This window comes from Gopherus flavomarginatus, chromosome 2, assembly GCF_025201925.1.
Source record: "Gopherus flavomarginatus isolate rGopFla2 chromosome 2, rGopFla2.mat.asm, whole genome shotgun sequence".
NCBI classification, from domain to species: Eukaryota; Metazoa; Chordata; order Testudines; family Testudinidae; genus Gopherus; species Gopherus flavomarginatus.
In genome coordinates, this window is record NC_066618.1 from 183003747 (window position 1) to 183029222 (window position 25476).

General features: G+C 41.5%; 1 protein-coding gene across 1 annotated transcript in view; it reads right to left on the bottom strand.

Annotated features, from left to right (window-relative positions):
* The window catches only part of ELOVL2 (ELOVL fatty acid elongase 2), an 87601-nt gene that overhangs the window by 41379 nt on the left and 20746 nt on the right, over window positions 1-25476 (bottom strand). Inside the window, exon 2 of the mRNA XM_050941643.1 lies at window positions 4878-4941. Within this exon, the coding sequence (XP_050797600.1) occupies window positions 4878-4941 (64 nt within the window). The remainder of the gene's footprint in view (window positions 1-4877; window positions 4942-25476) is intronic.

Genomic DNA, 25476 nt, shown 5'->3' on the forward strand with positions numbered 1-25476 from the left:
TTTTTGTACATGAATAAAACAAACTCAACCACTGGCTGTCATTCCTGCAACTAGTGTCATTCCACATCACATAACTATGTCACTATCCTTTCTTTTTTTAATTTTTCTCTTGTCTCCTTAATATAAAAACTAATAAATGCACCTGCAGTACTAGAGAGGCATAGTGGAATCCTGTTGAAAGGATCAAATTAAGCAAGCCCCATTTTGATCCTTACACTTGAATGGTCACTGTGTTCTGAGCAGAGAGCCTTTCCTGTTATGGTATACATTAAAGAAAATCTAAAGCAAATAAGGGCAAGCACCTCAGTGTGGCATATTGGGATTGAACTAAGGACCTGTGGATCTAAAAGCACAGCTGCGCAGTTTAATGGATAGAGAACACAGGGCTGGGACTGAAGATATTTAAGTTCTATGCCCAGTTCTGCTACTGGTCTTCTGGGGACCTTGGGCAAGTCACTTCATCTTTCTGTGCCTCAGTTTCCCACTCTGTAAAATGGGGGTGATGATGCTAACCCTCCTCTGAAAGTGCTTTGTGATCTGTGGATGAAAAGCATTATTCTACTTCTTGAGCCAAAAGGAGGATTAATTCAGAAGCTGCAGCCAATTTAAACTGCTTTATGAGATGTAGCCATCAGACGGAGACAAAGCCACACAGTGGCTTGATGGTACTCGTTGCAATCAGTGGCAGAGCTTCCATTGCCTTTAAGTGCAAGATCACAGCCTGTGTTAGCCAGCTTTCAACACCACCAATGGAAATTGCTTTTCGAAAGCAATGTTTGGCCTATAAAGTGCAAAAAACACTTTTGGTGTGTCAGTCCCACCCCTCCAAATTCAACCAAGTGGGAGCAAAGCAGGGAGAGGGAAAGCTGTGTGGCACAGCAGTTCAGCACCGCCTGGAAGTTGGCATTCAGGGGGATTGCCCTGCTTGCCAGCCCCTGGAACTGCCCTAGTTGTCACCTAAATAGTTATTGATTAAAAATAAAGCAAAATAAAAAAAGCTGGATTTACAGAGTAGTCGTTTATTTCAGATAGCCTGCTGTCAAACCAAGAGCAGAAAGTAGTGGAAAATAGCTAATAGAAAGAAGCCTGTAATGCTGGTTATTTTTGGCTTTTTAGGTAAGTTCACTAGAATTTATCAGCGCTTCTCTTTCAGGGGTCAGTCCCTCTACTTTAGCAACTTCTTGTGAGTCATCTGTCTATATAACCATTTTACAGGGTGCCATGTTATTCTGGATTGTGTCATTCTACATTCACAGACCACTAAAGTAGAAGTGCATGCTACTGCATGGGACCATAGACAAACAAGATAATATTTTCAATGCTAGTGTTTGAGATGTGATGTAATTGATAGTATTGTCCTCGTAGTGTTTTAAAACACAATTTGCAATTTGTAATTGCACTCGTTCCTAGTTGTAATTGTACTAGCACAGCTATGTCCAGTGGCTTACTTGGTCTAACGATTGCACAGTTTAACGCTACTGGTAAATTCAGAAATATAGTATCAAATTGCACCACTTGGGCTGCTGTTCCCAGGACCAGCGCTAGTGTTTTTAGTGCCCTAGGCACACAGCCATTTTGCCGTCCCGCGCGCTGGTCTCGCGGCTCTGGTGGACCTGCCGCAGTCGTGCCTGCGGAGGGTCCGCCAGTCCGCGGGAGCAGCGGACCGTCTGCAGGAAAGCCTGCGGCAGCTCCACTGGAGCCGCAGGACCAGGGGACCCTTCGCAGGCATGACTGCGGAAGGTCCACCGGATCCGCCTGCCAGCCCCCGCTCCCCCTGGCAAAATGCTGCCCCCCAATAATCCTGGCACCCTAGGCAATTGCCTAGGCCGCCTAAATGGAAGCACTGGCCCTGGCTGTTCCACTGCAGCACCTCTCAGAACACACTGTAGTTCTATTCTTGCTAGCAGATGTCCGTAGCAGGGAGGGAGGAAAAGGAGATGAAAAGTAAGCCTGTTGCCAGCTGAGAACAAAACAGCAACATGGGAGCATTCTTCCAGTAATGCGGTGCTTCAAAATAACTTGTAACCTTACCCTCTGCTGGGTTAAACTAGTACTACATAGATACCTGTGTCGAAGGGATTTGGAGGCAAATAATGGTTTCACCTAGAAGTGTTCATAACTGAAGGCCTCTCAGCACATTTATAAAAAGAACAGCTAACAGTATATCTGTTGGACACAGGGTAATATGCCCAAGTCAAAAGGCTGTATCTTTGGCTTTGGCCCTTCTGCATCCAACACGGCCAAGGAAGAGGACACCTGTAAACTACCTTTAAGTGTCCCTGATTGCAGTGTCTCTGGGTGCCGATCTGTGTCCAAAGATGCAATTTAGAGCAGTAGGATTGATTGAAAATTGGTCATAGTAAGGACCAAGATCAGCCCCAAGAGCTAGAATAAGATGCCACTGAGGTCCTGTGCCCAACTGGAAGGAGACAGCTCAGCAATAAATGGTGGAAAAGGAGAAATCCTGACATTTGAGCACAGGTGAACTCAGGAAAGTATTTGAAGCAACCAATGTGGAAGTAGAGTGTTACTAGATCCTGCCAAGCTGAGGGACTGAAGTCCCATTTTATTTCTCCTCCAGTAAGTTCCTTGGGATGTGTGTCTATGCATGAATGTCTTTAGAACCATCTCTCTGAGCGCTACACATGTTTTCATAGGGTTTTGTTTCTCTGGCTATTAATATTCAATTACTTTCAAATGGCAGTCATTCCTGTGAGACTTTGCCTTTCAAATGCCAAATGTGAATCTCTTTGAGTGACTTGGCACAGGCAGTACTTGTTTTATTGAAGTGCATTCTGAAGACCCAGTGGAGCTATAATACTTGCTGTGCGGTTATATTAACCGCAATTCATCCATCTCAAAGACTTGGCTCTGGAGGCATTGGAAAGAGAAGGATGAAAGGGCATAGCCTTTATATATGTAAAAAGGAACAAAACATTCACACACATGGTTATTGGACTGCACTAGCTTGCTAGTATTAAAGGCCTATTTTACAAGTATTTTCTAGGAAGTCATTCTATTCATTTTTTAAAATAGATTCAGGTAGAAATGCAGAAATTGTGCAAGCCAAAGTTTTGCAGAGATCATAGATGCTTCACAGTTGATGGAGGTGATTGCCACTCCCAAAGGAATAAAAAAAAATACTACTTTCCAGTTTTTAAGAACCTTGTAACAATTTTCCCTTTAAGGAAGAAATGCTAAGATTTGAAGAATATTAACTCGATGAAATACAATCATCAGGCATCTGAAAATGTATTAGAATATAATTTATACTTTACAATTACCCTATGCTGTAGGTCTTTATATTTTGATTTAGGAAGCAAGTCTGACCTCCTCAAGTGATAGCTAGAGCAAGTACCCAAAGAACAGAAAGGGTATGAAAGAAATGACCTCTGAATCTGCACTAGGTTTGCTGATATTTTGGATTTCATTCTGGGGGGTTCTGGATACCCTTAATTTTCACTGTGGTCTGCATCTCTCAGGATTAGTCTCTTTGTTCACTAGGTGAACCACATGAAGATGGGATTATTATTACAGCTGGTCAAAAAATGGAATTTCGTTTGTGCAGAAAATTTGGAGATTCTGAAGTCTGGTTTCATATTGATTCAGGATGAAAAGTCAAAATCTTAGAATTTTTCATGAAAAAAATATTTATTTTGTTTTGTTTGAGTTGTTTTATTATAATATGATAAATCAAAACAAAGTGAAAATGAAACATTTTGACTTTATTGAAGCCAAACATCTCAATAATTTCCATGAAACTTCAGACCAAATGCATACATTTTTACAAAACGCTGTGATTTTGCCATGTTGGCATTTCTGATGGAAGACAGTCCCGTAAGAAAATTTTTGACCAGCTCACATTATTATACATATTTTTGAGGAGATATAACGTGAGTGACCAATACCATGCAAGTATTAATGAGACAGGAAAACCACAGATATGTAGTGTCTGATTTGTGTTTATCTGGCTTTCATTACCATAGCATCTGAGTGCATGAAAACACAGCTACATATTCTGCGAATACTTAGGGAGGGCTGCCAGTAACAGAAGTATGTTCTGTTTATTCTATAATCATTATTTTCCTCCAGATTTAGTTATTTCTGGGCCAGGTTGGTCATATGTGTTTAGGGGTGTGTTGGCTGTGTTTAGGGGTGGAAGGAAAGTGCCTTTCACCCCTGCTTACCCTATGTATATGGCCAACAGTTTAGGCGGCTGAAGTGAAGGAAACTTTTGTATTGGGGTCAGTGGCCCAAATGTGATAAGTGGAGAAATGGTTTGTAGTGCAACACTTAGGGTATTATTTGTGGGCTACAATGGAAATGCGGATGATGATGATGATGTAATGGGATACATCTGGGTGTAAACAAGTGCTGTGTGATTAGCTAGGGAATGAGGTAGAATTAAGGTTGTTTTTGATACCATAATTTAGAGTTCCTGAGTTTTCAACATTTTTTTTTCTTTCTTAACTATACTATGTGCTAAAGACATTTTTCTTAAATAACACAGTTCTGGAATGCCCCACTTGATAGGGTTGCCAGTTTTGGCTGGAGGTTTCATCACATGACATAATCTTTAATTAAAAAGATTAATCTTTAATTGCTGGAGACTCCAGAACACTCCAGGAGACTCCAGAGCTTGATTTTCCAGAAGGTGGGTGCTCAGCACTTTCAGAAAATCCAGCTTGGCCTCCTTATGGTGTTGGCAGTAAGGCATTCAAAATTTCTAGTCGGCTTTGAACATGCTGGTCACTGTCTTCAGGAAAGCAACTGCTTTTCTTATTTTCAATTATTATATTGCATCTGAAGATGATTCAAACAGCTTTTGTCTGCACATGAAAAGATCAATTATTTTGAGTCCTGAAAAGCACACTTACCTCGAGGCCCAAACATATAATCCACAAATTTGTTTATTTCCCAGTCCAAAGCCTTCAGCTGCTCCTAGAAAGACACATGACAACTTGTTATCTCATGCCTGGCATAGAAAATACAATACAAAAATAAAGTTGCAGAAAGCCTTTTTACACACAAGTGTCTCAATGTACCTGACAACAATCCCCATTTTCAAAAAGTGCTCTTTTAACATGAAAGGATTTAGGGCTATATTCTGCTGTGGCTACACCCACAGCTCCCATTAACACCATTAGTGGAAGTAGCATGTACCTACCACAATAGACCCCTGAGGAGGAAAATGCAATTTAGATGGAGATTTTAGAAATGAAAATGAGCACGCCTTTAAATGAACCTAATCTGTAACAGGTGCCTTTTAGTGTGTAGAAAGTACCGTGGCCTTAAACCCCAGCAATGCTTGCTTTTTGAGTTTTTCCATTAAAATATATATTTGAGAAAAGAGCACTCAGTATTTCTGATCTGCTTTATGAAGCCACATGGCTGTCAGCCTCAGTGTGATTGTGCACTAATTAAATGCATTGATGTTTTGTTTTGAAGAGGGAAAATTTTTCTTTTTCCACCTGAAAAATCTACATATTCCACACCATTAGTCCCTCATCACCACAATGTGAGCATCTGAGTTTCATTATTGCTACTTTCCAGGAGAGGGACTGAGGCACAGAGAGACTAAGTGATTTGCCCAAGGTCCAAGTTAATAGAACTACTCTGATTTATCCCAGGCGGTCCAGAAGTCTTTGGCAGAGTTGGGAATTGAAGAGTGCTCTCCTGAGTTCTAGTGCCCTGCATTAACTAGAAGGCTATCCTTTTCACACCTGTTGCTTCATATACTCCCGTGCTTGCTGTCCAAAGTCCAAAGCCTTGCAAGAGATCACAATCTTGAAAGAATAGGAGACCAGCCAGCCAAAATGTCCTGCTGTGCCCTCTGAATTCTCCTGACAGTTGCACAGCAATGCTGTACTGCTGCACTATTGTTTTGCTCTGGAGGAGAACTTCTTAAGTTCTCTACCCGCCAGTGCATTTGCACATCACAGGGCAAGATCTGGTTTACTCCAGGTGTTAAAAACGAATAGGCTTGTTATTGGGAATAAATGTTGTACCTCTCTCCACTCATCTTTGCACATCATTTGCTCCAGGTCTAAGAGAAATGTCTCAGAAGGGGACAGGTTTTGCAGCACCTTGGGGTGAAGAAATTAATCTCTACAGAATGCTGCATGGTTCATCTAATCTCAGTAAAACAAAACCAGAACAAAAACCAATTTCATTTTTTAGTTTTATTTTTACAAATGAAGGGAAAGGTTCCAATCAAAGGGATCACTGAGATAAGGCAAATCTTGTTGCTGAGAAGTTTAGCCTTTCTGAAAGGTGCTTGATGGGGGGGCACTAGAGACTGGCATCTCCCCGTAGACCAGATACCGATACCAGCAGCCAAAGTTTTCCCTGCACTGAGCTGGAAGTGACCTCTAAAGTTGGAGGAAAGTTCCATCCGGGTCTGGGGTTTTCTGCTGATATTGCCAGCAAGGTGGTGGGTTGTGAAACAGAGTCAAGAAATTTATTCTGAGATTAGCAAACTAATTTCGAACAGGTATCACTACTGAGCCACCACAGTTTGGTCAAATGACACAGATTAGAAACTCTCATCCATCATCATATCTCTGAGCTAGCCAGACCCGTTTGTTTAAAGTTTTATGAAAGGGAAGACTCGGCCCATTTTCATTTGGAAAATGCCATGCTAGCTCCCATCAGTGATCTCTTATACCACCATGTTAAAAACAATGAGGAGTCATTGTGGCATCTCTTAGAGACTAACAAATTTATTTGGCATAAGTGTGTGTGTGTATATTACAGCACATGAAAAGATGGGTGTTGCCTTACCAAGTTGGGGGTCAGTGCGAACTAGGCCAATTCAATCAAGGTGGAAGTGGCCTATTCTCAACAGTTGACAAGAAGGGGTGAATATTAACAGATGGAAAATGACTTTAAATTTGTTAGTCTCTAAAGTGCCACAAGTACGCCTCGTTCTTTTTACTTTTTCTAGTGACCCAGCCAATCCCACTTTATTCAGGCCTAATTTGATGGTGTCCAGTTTGCAAATTAATTCCAGTTCTGCAGTTTCTTGTTGAAATCTGTTTTTGAAGTTTCTTTGTTGAAGAAATGCTACTTTGAAGTCTGTTGTTGAGTGTCCAGGGAAATTGAAGTGCTCTCCTACTGGTTTTTGAATGTTACAATTCTTGATATCTGATTTGTGTCCATTATTATTTTGCATAGAGACCGTCTGATTTGGCCAATGGACATGGCAGAGGGGCACTGCTGGCACATGATAGCATATATCACATTGGTAGATGTGCAGCTGAATGAGCCCCTGATGGTATGGCTGATGTGGTTAAGTCCTATGATGTCCCTTAAATAGATATGCGGACAGAGTTGGCAACAGGGTTTGTTGCAGGGATTGGTTCCTGGGTTAGTGTTTTTGTTGTGTGGTGTGTAGTTGCTGGTGAGTATTTGCTTCAGGTTGCGGGGGCTATCTGTAAGCGAGGACTGGCCTGTCTCCCAAGGTTTGAGAGAGTGAGGGATCATCCTTCTGAATAGGTTGTAGATCCTTGATGGTGCACTTGAGAGGGTTTTAGTTGGGGGCTGTAGGTGATGGCCAGTGGCTTTCTGTTACTTTCTTTGTTGGGAATGTCCTGTTGTAGGTGACTTCTGGGTACTCTTTTGGCTCTGTCAGTCTGTTTCTTCACTTCACCAGGTGGGTATTGTAGTTTTAAGAATGCTTGATATGGATCCTATAGGTGTTTGTCTCTGTCTGAGGGATTGGAGCAAATGCAGTTATATCTTAGGGCTTGACTGTAGACAATGGATCCTGTGATGTGGTCTGGATGAAAGCTTGAGGCATGTAGGCCAGTATAGCGGTCAGTAGGTTTCTGGTATAGGGTGGTGTTTATGTGACCATTGCTTTTTTGCACTGCAGTGTCCAAGAAGTGGATCTCTTGTATGGACTGTTGGGAATAGATTGCACCTTGATCTGAATTGGCCTTGTTAGCACTGATCCTCCACTTGGAAAGACGACAACTATCTTTTCATGTTCTGTAATATATATAAAGCCTACTGTATTTTTCACCACATGCATCTGATGAAGTGGGCTATAGCCCACAAAAGCTGATGCCCAAATAAATTTGTTAGTCTCTAAGGTGCCAAAAGGACTCCTTGGTGTGTTTGCTGATACAGACTAACACAGCTACTCCTCTGAAACAAACTACCATGTCAGCGGCCAACTAGTGCAATTCAGAAATTTCATAAATTTCATAAAACTAGTGCAATTCAGTGGTAATTTCATAAATCAGAATGCACCCTACATTTAATTATCCATGCCTAAAAGAGGGATTATGCATGGACAGTGTATCAAATGAAGAAAAATCATAATTGATATGTGCATTGTAAATGAAATACATTTGTAGGATCACGTGTGTTTTGCATTTGTAAGTGATACTGTGTTTTTGTACAGGTGCAAAAATGAATGAGCTAACTATGAAAATATCAAGAAGGAGATTAGTACCATTAGTACTAAACATGCCAAAGGCCATCTTAATTTATGGAGGCTGTTAACAATGGCTGGCTTAATTTACACAGGCCATCTTAATGGAAGAGGCAGAACAGGAGAATTATGCCTCTCTCTTTGTCTCCCTGGATTTCCACACTTCTTGACCCCTTAGCATATCTCTGAGCTATTCAGAGACTGATGTTTTGCTGACCAAGTCCTATGCATGCACAAGTTAAAAAAGAGAATACATTTTATTTGCCTACTAGGATGACTACTTTGAAAAATTACTGAGAAATCAAAATAAAACTTTCTAAAAATAAATTAGTAGGCCATATTATGCCAGTGGCTTCTGGAAGAACTCTTCAGTGATTGCTGTGGAGACATAGTAAAACATAGCCCATTGTATGTAAAAATACAAGAAAACAGAAACAGTCTGCAGCATAAACATTTGTGTTGCTTGTCTGCATTTCTGGCAAATCATTTCTATGTCTCTTATCTGCCAAGAAGCTTGAGTTACCAGTCTCAAGATTAATACAGATTTTATTTTCTTCCCTCTCTTTATAGGACACAACTCTTGATATTGGCACTATCATCAATTTTCTCACCCATTTCTCATCCCTCTTTCCCCGGCCCCCCCCACCCAAAAAAACCCCTTACTGGTGCGAACAACTGAAAGGATGAAAAATTGCCATTAAAAGACAGTATGCAACGTACAGATTTCTCATGAGGTATTTATTTTTGGAACAGAAGTGGAAATGAATCAGTAGCAATAAAATGTGCTTATCTGATATGTTCATGCTGATTATATTTGAAACATTGCATCAAGGTCAATCAGTATGGGGGGAAAAATCAGTCTTATACTTGCCTTACATTTACACTTCTGTCTCCTGGTTGCCTTGGTTTCCTGATCGGTATTACTATAAAGGCAACATGAGCTATGCAAAAAAATCCATATACTGTCCATACAATATAGGTTTTTATATAGAAGAATAAAAAATAGGAACACTTTGCCAATGAACATCTGTTCTGCAAGCATTGTATCATCAAATGCTCTAGATTGGAAACTCCTTTTCTGTCTCTCTGACAGGGCAAGCTGGAAGAAAAATATATAGAAGTAGCTATGTCTCGGGCAAATATAAACTCAAAGGGTTCTGTTTGGCCATGGATGCTCAATAGAAGTATCCAAATTCGACCTGTCTGTCACTTCACCTTGAATGGTCCCTTAGAATATGTTTAGCATAAGTATTTAGGACAATCCGTTTGATCTTGTATTTAGCTGTGACACACTGAGCACCTTTCCCAGACCTGAAGAAGGGCTCTGGGTAAGATCAAAAGCTTGTCTCTCTCACCAACAGAAGTTGGTCCAATAAAAGATATTATCTCACCCATTTTGTCTCTTGAAGTTATGAGACGCAGTCTAACAGGATTGACCAGCACACATGTATTGGATAGCTTAATTATCAACGTTAGTCTTAGTTCTGCTTTCTCCTATCTCTTATGCAAGTTAGGTATTACGTAAGATGTTAATAAATACAATCATGAGCAGCATCTAGTGTTGCTAGCTCCCTTTCCTCTCACCCTGGCATTGGTTTAGAGTTTCCTAATGTATGGTTTAGTTCATGCGGTTTAGTAGTTTCATAATGTATTTACGTCTACCAAAAAATAATCCATTCTTCCTGCTCAGCTGCATTAGATTTAAAAGCATAACCTTGTAAGAGATGTAGTATTTCATATGGCCTGAATTTCAGAATATATTTGAGCTTGCTTTGATTCACCTTGATTTATTATTAGTGATTTGCTGTCTATGTTTTCAGAGGGTGCCATTCAGTTTTAGCTCAGAAGAGATTACATTGCCACACAACTTTTTGCCACCAGCCAGCTGTCTTGATCAGTTTTTGAAAAAATCTAAGTAAAAATGTTGATCATTTATGTCAGCTTAAATTGAGCCCTCTTACAGGAGCCTTAAAATCTTTATACTGGGCCCAACCTTGAGCCTAAGCAAAGCCTGAATAAGCTGGCATTTGCCTCTGGGAAATAGGGGGAATTATGAAAATATATTCCTCACCCCAGCATGGAATAAGGCCAAGGTACCTGTTCAATTGGACTGCATAAAGTTACTGCTGGATATGGAGTTATGCTCATATTCCCCTACTCTGTAGTGAGCTATACAGACCCATATTAGGGATACATTGTGCAGCATACTCCAAGCAGTTTGGGGAGTCTCTTTGTGGGAAGTATCTGTTGCTTTTGTCCTCCTATGCAGTAGACCCACCATTTTCAAGATGTTACTGGCCCGTCAGTGGGCATCTCAGAGTAGGCTGTAAAGGAATCTGGGTTTCTACTTTTAATGGCAAGTCTTAAAGCAATGCCACAAAAGGTATATTGATCTCCCGGCTCATTTCACAGTGAAAGCAATATTCTATTAAATGCCTGGTGCTCTGGCTGGTATCACTTAATCAAGGATGGGATCTTTTACGTGTTCTTGTTTTCAGTGTTGGTCTCATCAGGTTGGTAAACACAAGAAACTAGTGCTTAAAGCAGGCCACCAACCCTATCACATCTAGTGCAAGCAAGAACAGATTTAGGAGCACTCTGATCCACTCACACTGGGCCCAGAACTGAGAACTGTTAGTCAGAGGAGTAATTCCTACTTATGTGAGAAGGTCCACTGCCTTTTCAGGGGAGTAAGGAGTACTTATACAGCCTCAGTCATGAAATATTCTGAAAGATTGCACTCCCTGCTAGGAGCACAAGCTGGAAGGGATTTCTTAGTATAAATCTTCAGATGTGCTTTCTCTTTCTTAAATTAATTTGTATCATCTGCTAGTCTCTGTTCTCCAGAGTCTCTTTTTTGCTGTATGAGTTTTCTTAATTATGTCACATGGTCCCACTCTTGTGTTCCTTCTTAAAATGGTCCAGGTGCTACCAAAGTCTATGATGATGAAATAGTAGTATTCTCTCCTCTTGATAAATGTCCCTTCTTTTCCTTGAAGAGTTAGAAACTTGCCTTACTATGCAAATGTGCTCCTTGGATCAGTGCAAACAAAATCATGTTATCCCTGCAGATTCGCTACAGGGTTCCAGTGACTGGTGCTACTTTTGCAACTTCATTATTTCAAATACCTATTTTTAAATTAGAATTGGAGAGGCAGAACAGTAAGCATATTGGACTCATGCATCTTTTCACATCTGCAAGCCAACGTTTTAGACTGATCTGGAACAAAACTTGTGACCACAGGAAAAAATCTCTGTGCAGGGTTTCAAGGACTAATCACTGACCAGAGCCCTGGTGGGAGTGAGGGTGTGATCTCTGGTAAGCTTATTACCATGTGTATGTTTTTAATATGGTTTCTCTGTGATGCCTTTACTTTAAGAATAAATGTGTGTGTTTGCTTAGAAAGAGCTGTGTGGCAACTTAGCTGTGACAAGCACACTGTGTACGATCTCTGAGGAGGGAAGCAAAAGAGGCCTGCAAAAGAAGTCTGTCTTTTGCTGGGAATATCACCATAGTATCAAGGAAATGTACATTCCTCAGGCTACATGTCTCCACAAAAGCACGGTGACTGTGGGGGAGCTGGAAGCCTGAGAGCTGGAGCCTTTTCTGGACCATGAGGGGGAAGCGCAGGTGCAGTTGCCCTGAACAGTGACATTCAACAACCTCATCAACTAACTTGGGACAAGTGGCAGCCTCTCTTGAGAAGAAGCAAGGAATTGAAACAGGCATGTTGTTGGAAAGAGGCATGCATCCCCCTTCTGCAGCCCAGCCCAGTTTCCACTAATACTTGTGCCCCTCTGTCAGTGTAAGCGGAAGGGAGCACAACTCATCAGAGCTGTTGGCTGTAGTAAAATTTAGTCAAATTCTGTAGCAACCACTTCATAAAGATCACATAAATTAGAGTGCAACTTCATTGGGACAAGGCTCATGTTTTCTTGAGAGTCTGGCACTACAGGATCCCATCCTTGACTATAACTCAATATATATAATACAATATATATAGCACAACAATACAGCATATTTTGACAGTAAGAAAAAAATCCATGTAACTTAAAGATTGAAATATATCAGTTTCCTTTAATACAACAGAAAAGCTCAAAGGAGTAAAAATACCAAACCAGCACCTTTACTACTAGCAACTGAATGAATGTATACATGAGTTTAGCTTCTGCAAATGGCTCACTATTTATCATAAAAGCTCAACACTTCTGTTTCTCCCTGCCAACCCCCTCACCCCAGTGTGTGAAATGGTCATAAATGTTGCATATCCAAGAAGGTCCTTGTGTTTTTTTTTGGCAAAGAAGCAGCAGCGACCACCCTCCTTGACACAAGCCTCTTTGGCTCAAAGTGGAGCCACACAATGAGAAGCATTAGTGGCACAAGCAGACCACAACCTCCCCTCTGCTGGGGGGTTCACTGTGCTGGCTAAGGAAAGGGGGTCAATACATGGGGGGGCACATAGGTTCACATGTCCCCTCCCAAATTCTGCCAGGGTCTATGTGCCCTTCCCTGAACCCCACTGCATAGCGCCAGCACCTTTCAATTGTGCCACCCCACTATCAACAGTTATGCATCATCTCTGCTGGTAGGATTTCTATGGAATGCCTTTCAGAAGCTAAGCCTCCCTTTTCCTGGAATAACCTCTGAGGAAGAGCAGCAGTTGAAACACTGCTGGGATGTGAATTTCGCTCTAGATACAGCAGCCTCCACAGGTGCAGGGAGCTACAAAGTATAGGGCTCAGTATCAGTAGAGGTCCATCTAGTCCTTAATGATAGGTGTGAGCTGCATATAGGCTGCTAACATTTGTTCATTAATTTCACAGACCTGAATCTATTAGGAGTAAGTGATATATTTTTATATGCTTTTCTAGAACAAAATCTTATGTCATGATAGAGCGCTCTCTCTCACACTTGATTGAACCTGTCATATTTGTGAGATATGCAACAGCTGATGATAACCTAATGTAAGGAAAAACCCTAAACATTTTAAAATCTCCTTTTGAGTTTCCCCACTTTCCTGACCCTAAAAACTTGTCCCACAAAATGAAGATCAAACTATAAGTGCTTCTGTGCCATTTTTTAACTCTATCAAGAGCTTTTCCTAACCTTAAACAAACAACAACAACGTGCAGACCATACTCCCATTGTTGCAGGCTTTCGTTTCAACAGTGCTACAGCAGAGGGTCACTAACTGCCACAATTATCGCTTCCTTTTGAACTGATAAAACCAAATTAAATGAATCATACTCCAGCTGCACGAGTGGAGTTCATAAAGTCCCACCATGTACCGCTAATTTTATACTAGCAAATTCAAGAAATGACTTACTACTTTAACATGGTTGAATGTGTTAAGTGACTTGTACAGCAATTCCTTTTAATGCGTAAAACACTTGAAGCCATTCCCCTTGCAGCCTGAGGTAGCTCCTCCCTGGCATGTACTGGGGCTGACCTCCGGTTGGCTCTATAAGGGCCCTCTCCTGAGGGCAGAAGCAAGTGACAGCAGCTTCCAGCTACAGAAAAAGGAGGAGCAGGGACTTCAGGGGTGGGGTGGTCTCTGTAGCTGGGAAACACTGTGCAATAAATTTGGGGATAATAAAAGGAGGGATTTAGGTAGGCAGAACCACAAAACAAAAATAACCGATGAGTAGCACTCTGCCAGTTAAAGCAGGGTAGCTCAAGCTCCTCAGCTGCTCAGAAGGATATCATATGAGGAGAAAGGTGGTTTTGCAAATAGCCGGGACTAAATAATTTAGTTGCCCAAGTTGGAATCTGACCAGAACTATGAGGCTAGTCCTTGATTTAGTGTCCCTGGATCAATTAGGTAATCTTCATGTCTTATTTACCTCATCCACAAGGGGGGAACATAACCTAACTAGGGGTATTGGGACGACTAAGTGTTTTGTGGTTCTTTGACCAGAAAGTGCTATAGAAATGCCAATTATTGCTAATATTTATATTACATTTTTAAAAGTAGCATAGGCTCTTTAGTTTCTAAAAGTGGTCAGCACTTCAGGTTTGTGTCTCTGCTGAAAGACCAAAGTTGTTAACCTGGTATAATCATGGAGACAGATTAGATAATGTGGTATATTTAAAACTGTCAAAATTACAAGTGTAAGCAGAGTCAGGATAAGCTCTACAATGACATCTGGTGGAAAGAATTTCAGAGAGTGTATTTGCATAGGCACGCCTACCCTATCCCAGACTCCCAAGCTGTGGGACTGCTTGGTGACAAATTGCTCACCCTCAGTTGGGTGGTACTGGCTAGACATGGGACATGGGTTCCAAAACCCAGAGAATTGAGAGAGGCTGGGGACAGGTGTTTGTGCTTGGCAGTGCAGTCTTCTTGTGGAGCCAGAAGCACCAGTTGCACCCCCTCCTCTCTCCACTGTGGAATATGAGAGTTGATTTTTTTATTCCCTTAAGAATTTAAATACAGGTTACTGAGCTGAAATCACTTTGGGCTAGTGGTGCACTTGCACTGGGGCTCCCCCACTAAGAGCTGAGATCACTAAAGAGCTGAAATAACTGAGCTGAGAGCACTGAGTACTGTGCTAACTAGTGGGGGAGCCTGAAGATATGCTGTGGAACAGAGCGGCTGGCGGAGTGGAGCAGTTGTGGGGATGGCTGGAGCAGATCACGGGACAGCTGGTGGCAGCAGAGCGGCTGACAGAGCGGAGTAGCTGTGGGACGGGTGGAGCGGCCCACAGAGCGAGCGGAGCCGAGCAGTTTGCAGAGAGAACTGGAGCAGCTCATGGAGCAGAGCAGCTGGTGGAGCGCAGCAGTTTCTGAGGACGGCTGGAGGAGCAGTGTGGAGCGGCTGGTAAAGCGGAGCAGTTCGTGGAGAAGGCGGAAGCAGAACCCACGGAGAGGCAGGGCAGTTGGCCCTGGACCACGTAAGGTGCCCCTTTCTATCCAGGCTGTGGGGGAGGGACCTCTACAGATAAACTTTCAAACTCTGGGGTGGCATTGACCAGAGACTTTTGGGTTGTTGGACTTTGGGGTGATTGGACTTAAAACCCTAAGGGGAAAAAGGACAGTGCCAAACGTACTTGGAGGTGGGTTTTTGTTTATGGTTTGTGTTATAACCCTGTTTGTGGTGTTTCTCCAATGGGATGCCGCATTAATTCCTTCCTTTATTAAAAAGATTTTGCTACACTCAGACTCCGTGCTTGCGAGAGGGGAAGTATTGCCTCCTAGAGGCGCCCAGGGGGGTGTGGTATGTGAGTGTCCCAGGTCACTGGGTGGGGGCTCGAGCCGGTTATGCATTGTGTTACTGAAACGGAACCCCTGGATACTGAACTCGGCCCTTGTTGCTGCCAACTCAGAGGGGCAGAAGGGTTACACAAGCTATCCCTTTTAATCAGAAGGGGGGTTTCCTGGCCCTGCTTGCAGCCTAGGACACTCTGTAAGGAAGTGTGAGATGAGAGTCAGTCTGCCAAAGGCCAGCCTAGAGCAAGGTGGGGTGAGTTGTCTCTCTCTGCCTTAGGTATCGGCCTGCTTTTTCTCTGTGTGTGAACGTTCTGGATTTTAAGAACTAAAACAGTGTTGCTGTTTCTGGAAGGTTGCCATGCATTTATGTTTTTATGTAATTGCTCTGAGTATGCCATGAACATATCACATAAGATAGATCTCTTAAACTTCTTCATCCACTAATTACTACCAGGTGTAAAATTCCACCCAAACCTCTGGTTTTCCTTTTAGAACCACACATACAGTTCACACGGCAACTTGTTGGAGAACGAGAAAATGCAAAGTGCTTGTCTTCTCCTGTTTTCTTAAAAAAGTATTTAGGTTAGCTAACTCAAACCTGCCCAACTTGTGTGAGTTATGAATTGCCATGTTACATACCCCATGTTCTTAGTCCAATACTTAAATTGCAACACTAACAGAGCTGGGAAACTGCAGGCCATGCTTGTACAGTAGAGTGTGCGCTATGGGCAGATGACTTGTGAACCACTAATTAAAACACAAATGGCAAAATTATAACTTTCCACTACAGGTATGCAGCACTACTGTCTTGTAGTGGGTATGCTGAGGGCAGAATTTGGCCTTTCATGTCTCATGGATCTGAGCTACATTCTGCAAAAGAAAATCTTGATATTTATGTCTAAAGAAGGGAGCAATGTCAGTAATAAAAAAATTTGTTCAAATCTTCAGATAATAAGGGGCCTGATTTTACATTCCTTTGCACCTTGTGCAGCCAACCATACATGCAAAAAGTGTGTGTAAAGTGGGTGTAAGAAGTGAACCAATCACATTGGTAGCTATTTTTACACTCATTTTGTGCAAGTGTAAATAACTATACAAGAGGCAAGGCAGAGGAGAACTAGATCCTAAGAAGCAGAGCAATATTTTTATCTACCTGGTGAATGAATACTGAGACTTGCCTGTCAATGTTCAGATAAGCTTATTCCTAGACACAAGGTCTTTGTGTTTGCAGACTTCACTCAACCAATCACGAACCATTATAAACATTTGATTGTGTTAGTTCCTCACATTCAATATATCAACCCTAAGTTTTGACTTTATTATCCATGTCATTGTCAGATGAAATTTGGCAGGAAGAACTATTGGTTTTATAATGTGACTAGCCGACTGATTTTTTTAAATGCTAGAAATAGTAAGTTAGAGAATTCTTGTGCTATTGATTCATTGAATAATATGTAAGTAGAGTGTGAATGAAATATTTACTGTTGCTCTTGGTATCTAATTAGACCTTAAATCCTTGTAGATACGTGTCTTAGCTGTTAACTGACTGTATAACCTTCCTAACTGATTTTTTTTTCAAAGACCAGATGATGATATTTTCTCTTTTATGTGGAAAAAATTACTTTCCTGTTGCTTCTTGCTTTTATTGTGTCTAAATTTGTATAACATAATTATATGGTATAACTGATGTTCTCCATTCCTATTGTTTTACTGCTAAAGTTACTAAATGAAAAATATTAATCATTAACGTTAGACATAGCAGTCACATCAGGCAAAATAGGATCTCATCTGCCTTAAATCTCAGACATTATTTGATAAAATGAAAGAAAAGGTATCATCGTTATGGCCTAATATGGTATATATGTCAAATAAGTATTTATAGCCCTAGTAGCATATCTTCATCATCTATCCACTTACTTATTATTAGCGTTGCAAAATGAAATGGGCTCCAAAGCAGATTAATGCAATCCTTTTAAAAGTTATCCTACTCTATTGTACCTACTTCATAGTGGAACATCAGCTTAATTTGTAATTATAGAAAATTTCTCTGGGTAGCATCTTAGATGTGGCATGTCAGTTCTCAAGAAAATGGCAGCAATGATTAACTTAAAAAAAACAAACTCTGTAACCACTACTTTTGAATAACAATATAACATCAGTGATTATATATAGCTGTGTCAGTGATCATATTGTGAGTGTGTCTCTATGTGTATCACTGCATTGGGATTAAATGGGGGGAAACAACAGTCAAAAATGAAAAGGTAGGTGAAAATTCTGCCTAGTCACACCCGCCTGAGTTAGTGGGTCACTTTCTCAGAGAAAGGAATAGTCCTTTGGCACCCGCCCTGCTTAGAATAAGGTTGGATAAGAGAAAGCTCTTGCATGGAAAATAAGGGCACCTGTGCTACAATTGAAGAATCACAGCAATGTTTTTACAGAAAGGATAATTTTGTTAGATTCTTCTCTGAATGAGTATGTTCAACTCTTGTTGGCTTCACTAGGAGTTATGCATGCTCACCAAAATCAGAATATACACCTACATTTGCCTTAAGAAAGTTTAATCTGTTTTCAAGCAGCTGGGCTTAATAACAGAATGAAACTAGCTAAAATGAAGAAACAGTGCTTAGAAGTTATCGTTACACAGAATATAGACAGCTGCATATAAAGAGGTATGACATAGAAACAACTCTGTCAAAGTAGTGTAGATTAATTGCTCATTCAAGAGTTGTGAATCAGATTAATTGCATTTGGAACATAATAATATAAAATATTTCCCTGTTTATGCATGTTGCACCCAAAATGTGTTTAGTGCCTTAATGATAAATAATACACACAGTCCCTGCCCCAAGGAGCTCACAGTCTACATTATGGCTTAACATAAGGAATAATAGCAATAAACAGTGTGAGAGGTGAGATGGAAGAAAAGGGTAACAACAAGATTAGGAGTGTTCTTAGTTTCCTATGTATGCTACATTGTGTCTAAGTGGTTTGTGTGTGGGTTTTTTTTACCCCCTTTATACATATGTAGAGATTTGGCTTTCTTGCTGCTGAGATAATTTTATCATATAGAATAATTAAAGCACATGGAATATAATGTACTTTTTGCAAATTGACATACACGATTCCAGGTTTAATTTCTCACTCTCAACCTTGAAAAAGAGAGATGGGAGGAGAGACAGGACACATTAGTTCTAGCATAGTGTGTATCTTTTCTCACTCTTTCACTGCAACACATTTCAGACATAAGAGGCATAGTAGATGCTAAGCTTGTACACAGAACCCCTATGCTAGTTAGACAATGACCTTAAAAAAAAAATGAACAGCTTCAGTTTTCCCACAATTCCTAGTAGTGCAATGAGACAAAGGGGACTCTATGTTTAAGAACTAGGTTTTTTGGTTGCTGTCCCAGCTGTCTGTAATGTAACACTATGTCCCCAAGACTAGGATTAATGTACACGAGACTACCCCTCCTGTTACAGTTGGGGAGGATCATAAAGGATTTCCTACCGCATGTTCCCTGACTCTGGCTCCATAGCTAGCACTGCATAATTTTTTCTGACCTTAAGCAGCCTGCTCTACTGTTGTGGGCACAGTTCTTCTACTGCAAGCAAATGGCAATGGAGAGGACAAAAGTATCTGAATCGATGTGGCTAGAATTTCCAATCCCTCGGAACATATATCCATGTCAGGACTTGCTTCTTTCAAGTTTCTGCCACACTTTTAATTTATGCTGACTGTAGTTAAACAATGTTTCATTATTCCTTATCCTGTATGGGAGACAAATTTCAGCAACCATTTAGAAAGCTCTACACAGCAACTGCTCAGAGACCTAATCATTAAAATGTTAATGAGCTGAGTTCACAATAAAGCAGTCACTTTCTACGTACACAACCAGCACTGGAACACTGTGAAAGTATCACCTTGATCTGGCCGTATGTCCAGAAATCCAGAGAATGATGCATTAACCCTGTGCACCTACCTAAGACTTGGGTTTTAAATTTGACTTTTTCTTTTTTTGGAATATTTTAATAACCCAGAAAAGCCTTTAATCACACACAAATTGCTAGCTGCTTAATTAACACCTCCTCCTACAATGCTAATTAGCCTTAAAGACATGACTAGGAGAAAGAAAACAATGTTAATAGACTGAAAACAACCAGTGGACCATATAATAAGAATTTAAAACTGGATGAGAGCTGTTTCAAAAACAAAATGTTGAGAAACTGGGAAATATACATGCAATTAACACCTTACTTTTCTGTCTCAAACTCAATTATTTTATAACTTATTCACTTCAGGATTCATGAAAAATGTATTTTAACCAAAAGTAATGAAAATAACTGTACTTATTAAAATGCATGCAGCATGACCTCCTGTTTGCTATATCTACCCACTTGTGAAAATGATTGGTCATGTGTTCTGAAGTCTAAATTTTACTCAGCACTATTTATTTTCCTCATTATAAAAGATTTCAAGAAATGTGCATCACTTAATATGTGCACATTAGAAAGGTTTAAAGCTTATTTAATTAAACAAGGTTCTTAGCTACTGTGGTGATGGTCGCAATACAAAAACCTAGAGGGATGGACTGATGCATACTGTGACAGACAAGACTTAAATTCACAAGTAATAATAATGGGCCTGGTAGTACTTTCACACTGCTTTCATACTTGTGCAAATCCACTAAGGTCAACAGAATTACTTCCTCATTAAATGGTGTAAATAAAACCTGAAGCACACCAAATGTGCCATACTCTTGCATTACAGCCTGATCACCATCATTTTTTCCCCCACAAAACATTGTTTTCTAAAAAGTCACCAGTGTGGCTTGATCCTGCAAACCCTTTGTGCACAGAAACCCCACTGAAACCAGTAACAGTCCTGTGCAGGTAGGTCCTAGAGGACAGAGCCCTTTTTGCACTTCCTGAGTAACCACAGTACTGAGGGTTGAAAGTAACTGAGGACACTTACTGGTACAGGGTGGGTTTGGCCCCCAGAAGGGGTGGGGCTCCCGTGTTGATTTAAAGGGCCCAGAGCTCTGGACGCCGCTGCTGCGGTAGGGGCAGCGGCATCCGGAGCCCCAGGCCCTTTTAAATCGCTGGCCCCAGGGCAGCTGCTCCCTTTCCCACACCAACCACCCCAGTCCATCAGCGGGGCAGGAGGGGCAAAAAGGGCAGGGATGTTAAAGTGCTGCAGGGTCCTTTGCCGCAGCAGCGCTTTAACATTGCTGCCTCCCCACTCTCCCCGCCCCATCAGCAGCCCTGCGAATGGAGGGGGGCAGCAACATTAAAGCGCTGCCGTAGCAAAGGACTATCCTTAAAGTGCTGCAGCGGCAGCGCTTTAATTTTGCTGCCTGTCCCGCCCCCACCTCCTACCGTTGGTGGCCCTGCTGGTACGGACCCTACCGGCAGGGCCCCCGACAGGGGAGGCAAAAGGGGCAGGGCCATTAAAGTGCGGAGTCCCAACACAGAGTACCAGCTCGTACCGGCTCACTTTCACCCTGACAGTACTGTCACAGTCCCAAGGGTGTGAAAACAAGTCAAGTCCCCAAATTCATTAGATTTTACAAAAATAATACATTTGGGGGGGGTCACTTTCTGGTTTCCTTGTCTCTAATCGTCACTCAAGATCACATTTTCAAGCTTTTCCCTGAAACCATAAGGGCCAGAAACTTGTTTAAAAATGAAAGCAGAAATTCTCACTTAGTTACATCATAATGCCAGCAGCTCAGCCTTTAAAAATCAGGGGCGGCTCTAGAGATTTTGCAGCCCCAAGCACAGCAGGCAGGCTGCCTCCGGTAGTTTGCCTGTGGAGGGTCCGCTGGTCCTGCGGCTTCGATGGCAACACCTGTGGGAGGACAACCAAAGCCGCGGGACCAGCGGACCCTCCGCAGGCAAAACGCCGAGGCAGCCTGCCTGCCGCCCTCACGGCGCCGGCAGAGCGCCCCCTGCGGCTTGCCGCCCCAAGCACGCGCTTGGCATGCTGGGGCCTGGAGCTGCCCCTGTTAAAATACACCAAGTATCAGGAGACTTGTAATAAACCACAAGAACTGGCAACACTGCAGCCAGCAGTAGCAAGTGTGTGTTTGCTTTCTGGCTACTTTTTCAAACTCCATAACAGTTCCTCAGTTAATCCTGTCTTAAAGCTACTGAGCCAAATTCTGTCCCATTTTATTCCACTTGAAATCACTCATATTTGGGATTTGTATCCATGAATGGAGAATAGAATTGGGTCAATTAATTTCCCCCAAAGTACCTTGGGTAAGATTCTCAAAGGCATTTAGGCCCCTACCTTTGAGGATCTCACCCACTGGGCCTAAATCTGCCTTGACATGCATCTTGGGCAAAACCACTGGAGTCAATAAGTTAAACAGAGTGTAAACTAGGCAGAATCTACCTCAATATGTTCACTTTCCTGAACATGAACAAATAGCTTTGGGTTACATGAAGCAACAGAAACTTGGTACTTTGTTATACAAAGGGTTATTACTCAAAAATATTTAGGTGCATTTTAAAAGTGAAAGAATCACAGGAACTCCAGAATTTAAAGAATTTCCAAAAAAGATTTGTTTTCACAGATTCATAGAAAGGACCACTTTGATCATTTAGTCTGTCCTCCTGTACAACTCAGTCCATAGATCTTCCCCAAAATAATTCCTAGATGATATCTTTAAGAAATACATCCAATCAATATCAAAATTGCCATGGATGGAAAATACACCATGATGCTTGGTAAACTGTTCCAATGGTTAATTATTTACATCATATTTTGATTCTGAGCTTCAACTTCCAGCCACTGGATCATGATATACATTTGTCTGCTAGATTCAAGAGCCATTATCAAATATTTGTTCCCCATATAGATATTTATAGACTGTGATAAAGTCACTTCTTAACCTTCTCTTTATTCGACTCAAGGAGCTCACTCTATTTAGCTTATCACTGTAAGACATGTTTTCTAAGGCAGTGGTTCTCAAAGCCAGTCCACCACTTGTTCAGGGAAAGCCCCTGGTGGGCTGGGCCAGTTTCTTTATCTGACACCTCTGCAGGTTCGGCCGATCGCGGCTCCCACTGGCCGTGGTTTGCTGCTCCAGTCCAATGGGGGCTGCAGGAAGAGGCATGGGCTAAGGGATGTGCTGGCCGCCCTTCCCGCAGCCTCTATTGGCCTGGAGCAGCGAACCGTGGCCAGTGGGAGCCACAATCAGCCGAACCTGCGGATGCGGCAGGTAAACAAACCAGTCTGGTGCTCCAGGGGCTTTCCCTGAACAAGCGGCGGACTGGCTTTGAGAACCACTGTTCTAAGGCAACACTATAAGGCATGTTTCCTTTCATCATTCTCATGGCTCTTCTCTGAACCCTCTCTAATTTATCAACATCCTTTTTGAATTGCAGGAATCAGAACTGGATACAGAATTCCAGCAGCAGTCACACAAGTGCAAATACAGAGGTAAAATAACCTCTCTACTCCTTCTCCAAATTCCTGTTTATGTATCCAAAGATCATATTAGCCTTTTTGGCTATAGTGTCACTCTGGAAGCTCATGTCCACCTGATTATCCACCATTACCCCCAAATCTTCTTCAGAGCCACTACTTTCCAGGAGAGACTCCCCCATCCTGTAAGAATAACCTACTTTCTTTGTCCGTCGGCGTATATATTTACATTTAGCTATTTTAAAAGGCATATTGTTTGCTTGCACCCAGCTAATGAAGCGATCCAGTTGCCCTGTATCAGTGACCTGTTTTCTTCAATATTTACCACTCTCTCAGTTTTTGTGTTTGCACATTTTATCAGTCCTGATTTTTTATTGTCTTCCAGGTCATTAGTAAAAATGTTAAATAGCATATGGCCAAGAACTGATCCCCACCGGATCCCACTAGAAACTCACTCATTTGATGACGATTCACCATTTACAGTTACATTTTGAGACCTCTCTGTTAAGCCAGTTTTTAATCCATTTCATGTGTGCATGTTATTTATATCATTCTAGTTATTTTTAATCAAAATGTCAAACAGTACCAAGTCAAATATCTTACAGAAGTCTAAGTGTATTACATCAATGCTATTACCTTTGTCAGCTTAACCTGTGATCTCAACAAAAAAGATATCAAGTTAGTTTGACAGGATCTATTTTCCATTAACCTATCTTGATTGGCATTAATTATATTAGCCTCCTTGAATTCATTATTAATCGAGTCCTGCATTAGCCACTCCATTACCTGGCCTGGGATTGATGTCAGCCTGACAGGCTTATGATTACTCAGGCCATCCCATTTACCCTTTTTAAATATTGGAACATTAGCTTTTTTCATGCTTCTGAAACTTCCCCAATGTCCAAGATTCAATGACAATCAACATTAATGGTAGAGTGAATGCTTCAGCCAGCTCTTTTAAAACTCTTGGGTGCAAGTTATCTGGACCTGCTGATTTAAAAATGTCTAACTTTAGTAGCTGTTGTTTAACATCATCCCAAGATACTAGTGGAATATAAAGAGCATTATCATCATCATATGATGTGATTACTGTGATGTTACACCCCCATATTCTCCATAGAAATATTGTTATTATATGAATATGGCATAACTAAAATATGCTTTATGGAAGACGGGTTGTGTGAGGTATCATTGGAAAGGTTATGATTTATTTAATGTGTTTATCCAATTTGTATGCATGTATCATTTCTGTATCTGAAGTTAGGAATATTGTCTATGTAACCATTACGACTATGTGGATATGTGCTTGGGAAATGCCCACCAGAGAGTAAGCAATCAGCCTTAATGGACCATTAGGGTTAGACAGCAAAGAATCCTGTGGCACCTTATAGACTAACAGACGTTTTGGAGCATGAGCTTTAGGGTTAGACAATGAGTCTTTGAAGATGTGGCTCTCCCATCTTCCCTGGAGTTCCTTCCTGTGGACACTGCAAATAAACCTTGTTTCATGGTTGCTTTGACACTGCAAGGTCAGGTGATAAGGTCACCTGGTACAAAATACCACCTTGGACACTGCTGATACTTTTCCATTGGAAACAAAGGCTTCCCGCCTTATGTAAATTCTATTTAAGGGTGGGAAGGAAGGCATTCAGGCTCTCTCCCACTGACTGCCCAAGAAGGGAGACTGGTAAAACACTTGGAGGGAAAGGTAGGGTTGAGTCCAGGCTGAGACAGAGGACCAGTCTATAAAGAGAAAAAATTGGAACTCTAAGCTACAGAAACTCTGCAACTTGCCTAAAACAACACTGAGTGTGAGAAATTACATTTTGCCACTTGTTTCTTGAGTGTATTAACCTTAGTTTGCATGTTTTGTTTTATTTGCTCAGTAATCTGCTTTGTTCTGTTTGCAATCCCTTATAATAACTTAAAATTTACCTTTTGTAAAACTTTTTTCTTGTTCATTTCAAAACCCAGTTTGTGCAATTCATATCTGGGGGGATGGGATGAGGTGCAAAAACTGTGCAACTCTCTCTCTACTTTGGGTGGAGGGGGCAATTTTTATGAGCTTGTGTACAGCGCAAACAATATTATTTGGGGTTTACTCCCCAAACAGGGTGTGCACGTGAGTACTGGGTGAACTTCAAGCTGAATCCTCTCATACAGAGCTGACTTCATTCTGTGTCTACAGCTGGGTATGGCCTTACCTGTGTGTGTGTGCTAGAGAAGGCCTGAGGGCCTGGCATAGCATAAACAGGGTGAGGAAACCCAGGCTGGTAGAACAGGTGGGCTCAGTGAGATCCCAGCACATCAAGTGGCATGCCGGACAGGTGAGTCCAACCCATCACAATTATCATCATCTGTTTTTCCCCCAAATACAGAACAGAAATATTTATTG